This window comes from Protopterus annectens, chromosome 8.part0 (genome assembly GCF_019279795.1).
Source record: "Protopterus annectens isolate FY-2018-M chromosome 8.part0, PAN1.0, whole genome shotgun sequence".
NCBI lineage: Eukaryota > Metazoa > Chordata > Ceratodontiformes > Protopteridae > Protopterus > Protopterus annectens.
The window spans coordinates 218,329,151-218,334,565 of NC_056741.1; the positions used below are offsets into that span (position 1 = coordinate 218,329,151).

The 5,415-nt window shown below is 35.7% G+C and overlaps 1 protein-coding gene across 1 annotated transcript in view; it reads right to left on the bottom strand.

Moving 5' to 3' along the window:
* Positions 1-284: 284 nt before the first annotated feature.
* LOC122808706 (complement C1s subcomponent-like) overlaps positions 285-5,415 on the bottom strand; it is a 453,323-nt gene continuing 448,192 nt past the window's right edge. The window contains exon 11 of the mRNA XM_044079695.1: positions 285-1,653. Within this exon, the coding sequence (XP_043935630.1) occupies positions 878-1,653 (776 nt within the window). The 3' untranslated portion in view covers positions 285-877. The remainder of the gene's footprint in view (positions 1,654-5,415) is intronic.

Below are 5,415 nucleotides of genomic sequence, written 5' to 3' on the forward strand. Positions count from 1 at the left end.
AAAGACAGTACCTGTTAAATAGTGACATGTTCTGGACAACAATGTGAGGTATGAAATACAATCTAATTTCAGCTTTCTGGAGAAGTAATACAATTCATAATGCTGGTATTCTTTGAGTAGTCAGCCTATAGAACAACTGTGACTATGTTAGTGAACTCATTTTCATCTGTCATGCATCTGTAATTCATAACTTTTTGCAAGTAAATGTTCTCATTATATTTACATGCTCTCATTATATTCATTTAATATGAAGATATGTAAGCACTACATGTAAAATGCTCTTATTGCTGATATAACATATTTTATTATGAAGTAAAACAACACATCTGGGGCCATATATTTGTGATTTCCTTTAAACACAGCTGAAAATAGACAGCATATAATTAGAGATGAGCACTCCATCCCAACTATTTCATAACACAGACTAAATTACAAATGAACAGTGGTGTAAGAGAAAAAGTACAATTTCCTCTCACTGAATTCCATCTACATTTCTAAATAAAAATGCTGATACCATTAACAGCTTAGAAAAGCAGTTTAATTCGGAGCATCTCCTGAGTCTGATGTATTTTATATTCATATGCTTCTTTTTTTACTAAGTAAGATGCCAGAAGCACCAATGTTTATAGACTATATAATAATTTATGTCAATAAAGATTATAATGCACTAAAAGTGGCATTTTCTTTATTCAGATTTAGTTTACAATCTGTATTAGTCCCAAACATTTACAGTTAGACAGTATATCATACATATCCATCTTATCTTTCCTCAGTTCATGCATATTTAAAGAAAATTCATGTCCATATTTGTAGTGTTTTAAGGAAATTTAAAAATTATTTATTAACAAATGGTTATTTTACTATTGTTCTAACCAGATCATGCATTACTGTTTTCAGTAATAGTTTTACTGAGCCAGTCAATATACTTGTTCACCTTTGTATAAAACCCATAACTACCACATTCAACCCCCCATGACACTATGCCACCGACAAAGTAAGTATTGCTATCACTTTTAAATGCATAAGCTCCCCCACTATCTCCCTGGCAGCTATCCATACCTTTAAGACCAGCACAGAACATATTATCTGTAAAGACAAATTTCTTTGCCTCTGGCTCATTCTTTTGAAATATATGATGCTTGCAAGTTTTTATATCTTCTGCAGGGATTTCTGCATACCTCAGTCGCTGGCTCAGATATCCTTTTTCAGTACGCCCCCACCCTGAAATGAAGCCCAGTCTTCCTTGCTGCAAATCAAAGTCATCAGTCGCATTAGGAATACATATAGGGGAGATACGGTTCCCCATTTTAACTTTATCCTTAAGTTTAATCAGAGCAATATCATTGTCATAGTTGTAACGCTTTTCTCCTTCTGGGTAGTTGGTATAATTTGGATGTAGAAAAACCTTTTCAGGTTTAATTTCAGTGGCAGCTTTCAATGCATCTCTTCCAACATTGATTGTCCCAATGTACATTATAAGTCCATCTTGTTCCGCTACATGTGCTGCAGTAAGTACCCACTGTTCCCCAATCAGTGCTCCACCACCTCGTGGCACCTCAAAGAAGACCTGCCATGGAAAATTTCCTTCTTCTGCAAATTCTCCTTTAATGATTCTCTGGATAGGCTGGGGTGGATTTGAAAGATTTCCACACACTGAAATAGAGGCATATAAATATAAGATTTTGCTTAAATAAATTAAAGTTAACATGCAATCATTATTCAAATTATTGGGCAAGCACATCCCTTTATAAGTGTATTTCTTCTTTCATATGAGAACAATTTTAATCATATTTCTTTGCTGAATGAACATTTTGAGGAAAAGAAATAACAGAATATATTTATGACTAAGTTTAAAAGAAATGTACTTACTCATAAATACTTTATATAATGGATTTTTGAAAGGGAGTACATTTAAAATACCTTTCTGTTTAAGCAAAAGCATATTAGAAATGTAGAACTGTATTATTTATGAATACACCGTTATTCATTTTGTTGACAGCTAATGACTGAATGCAGACTCCACTTAATATTCTATAATCATGCATTATTTTGACCAATGCATTTAACTAATCATTTAGAGTTAAAATTAACCACCAAAACTAATGTCATCTGATCTTTCCAAGAAAATCTAAGATTGAAATAGCACAAGCAATAAACTTTGTACAGCATTCTCATTTATGTACGTATAACCAAAACCTTAGCTAAAAACATTACCTTATTATTCTAAATGTCCTATACTGGATTTGTACAAAGGTAACACCTAGATTCACACAGAGTCTAAAAACACTAAATATAGTAGTTTTGGATGACATCACAATGTATTGTAAGTTGTACAAATAAAATCTACACACATTCACAGAGATGACTACCAGATGTATTACTTCCAATTTTCCACAATTTTACCACATAAGTAGCTGGCAACAAAAGCTTTTTACTCAGACTTGGGGTCTATATTATCTAGACGAACAACCGAAATGTTGACTAACCTTTCATCGACAAATATGTGTCGAACCTGCACTTAAGTGAATGGCCAAATCATTGATTTCTTTCCAAGGGAAATAAATCGGTTGTCCATTCTTTTAAATCTGCCCTTTTCCCGACTGAAGTGCAATTTCGGAGTTAGTATATTTAGTTAGGGGGTGTGGGGGGCACAGCTCCCCACACTGGGGGAGGTGTGGGGGTGAAGTCTCCCTCTTCATAGTTTTTGCTATAATGTGTTATGCATAGTTGGCCTACTGAAGTCACTAGATAGTGAAAAGTATTTGAGTTACAGACTTCATTTCTACAGAAAAAGGCATGGTAATACATAACCTACTATTCTGTTAACATTTTAAGTTTATAAGAGGAATATTTAAAATTGTCCATGATTTGGGCCTTTGTCTCCTATTATTTTTGGCTTTGTCCAGATTGCTACTGTTTAGAGTTTGAGAGGTATGTTTATATTAAAGATAGGTGCCATATATTTTATAAGAAAAGAAAAGGCAAAAAAATTGCAGGAAAGATGCAGCTGAAAAACAATAGAAATACATTTTAGATAAAATAAAAGAGATAGCCATATATTCATTTATAAGATCTACAGAATCATAACAAGGCATAAATGCACCTGGTTTTAATATTGTAGGCATTCATATAAGTCTACCAATATGAGTTTAAGTGTACCTATTCAATGGTACACAGTTTCTGAATGAGAATAAAAATGTGAGACAATTACACACACACACATGGTAACAAAGAGCAATGCACCAAAAAGACGGAAAGGGACACCTCATATTGCTATGAAATTCACAGAGAACAGAATCAACATAGATTATCTTCATTCAGTCAGAATCACTTACTAATGCAAAATGCTGCCAAGCGTATTTACATGATCTATGACGTGCATAGGAAATGTTCCTAGTTTTAGCTATAGGTCGAGAACTAGAAGTAAGCCTTGCTGCTTAATGCCAAACATCACATAAATGTTGAGTACAGAAATAGTGATTTGTGTATATAAGCCATTTATGGCCATGCTTGTAGTGTTTGCATTGCTTTTTTGAGCAGATTACAGGTGTGAAATGGGATAATAGGACAAAGATGAAGATTTGTTGAGAATGGGGTAGGCTAAATGAGCAGTATTTTGGTGGGATAGGGCCATATCTATTCACTTTTTCACAAGGTAAGAAAGCATATTTACAACGAATTTAGACAAATTTGGAGACTCGCAAAATAAATGATGAATATGAATAACAACAATGATGTGTGAACAATTTGACCAAATTAGGTAATACACACACACACACACACACACACACACACACACACACACACACACACACACACACACACACACACACACACACACACACACACACACACACACACACACACAGACAAAGTGGAGAGGTATGTGTGAAGTGTATGTATATATTTTTTTCTAAGAAGAAGAAATGTTGAAGAAGGTAGTTAGGTATCTAGGGTAGGACAGCTATCAGAGACAGACATACAAGACATACACCACAGACAGGGATAGTGATAGACACATGAGTGAGGGGAAGGGAAACACCGTGAGTGGCAATAAGTATTGGGTTTGTGCATATCATTCCATATAGACACAGTGGGAAACTTGTCTTTACCCTCAGAACTGTCACTACTTTCTCCTGTCCTGGAAACCTCAGGCAGTGTTGGATGGGGCAGCAATTTCACAATTTTGTGTTGGATCTTCTCCATACGGCTGATTGAGGTACTGAGACCCCCCTCCATGATCTCTTCCATCTGCCTTACCAGCATCTGTCAGGTAAAATAATCTCCACCTCCGGAGTTACTGCTCCTGGTGGGTACCAATGTACCAGCCCTTAGGGTGCAGCTACCTGATGCAGATGATGCTGGTAGTGCAACAGGTGTGGAGGCAGCACTAACAGATGGTCACTCAGAAGTTCTGGGTGCCTCTAGTGCCAATGGTGGTGCCATCACATTCACCTATGGAGAGACTGCGATCCAAGCCAGTGTGGAGTGTCTAGCTCTATGTGCTGGCAATCATAATGGGGCAGCAATGGATGTTGCAAATATTTAAGAGATAAAATAACAAAATATTGCACAGGACAGCAAGAACGAAGATGGGGAGAGAAATGACAACAAATGTATTACGAATATTTATTTAATGTTAAGGTCATAGTCATTATGTATTACAGATGAATTGCTATGATTATTTACATGCAGCTGTAAATGTGTGAGGCCTTTATTTACTGTCATATGAATTTTATAATATCAATGACTCTCATTCTTAACAAACCTTCTACAGGAACTGTAACTATTTTAAATTTGGTTTATGAATTCACACTCTCTGCCTGGCATGATGACAAGGTATTACAAGTTAGGGTTGCAACTATTCAATATATGCAATGTAGAAGGCCTGTTTGGTATATTTTATACTGGTTGGAATTGAACTCACAACCATTAAAACTTAGATGACAATTAATTAGTGCAATGCTGCATGAGCTATTCTTACAGATGCGTAGGCCTTGCATACTCAGTTGTCTGATACCAGGTGTGCTTTGTTTTTCCAGAAACGTTATTACTTATTGCTATTGCTTGAATGGCCTCCTGGTTTCCTTCAGTCTTTGCAGAGCTGTTTTGAGTTGGTTCCCCAGCCATGGGATGCAGATTTATCTGCATAACTTGGTTTATAAGCCACTATTTGTTTGTTTTTCAGTCTTTGCAGAGGCTACACATAAGGAAAGAGACTAATAAAGACATGTGTGTTGCCATGTCATGATTGTGATCTGTAAATTTATGGGAGAATATACTTAGCAAATTGAGTTGGTGGGTTCATCCTATAGTCTAATCTTACAAGTAGGTAGGGCTTGCACATTCACAATATGCATATTCATTTAGTTGTCTGATAACCAGGTGTGCTTTGTTTTTCCAGAAATATTATTA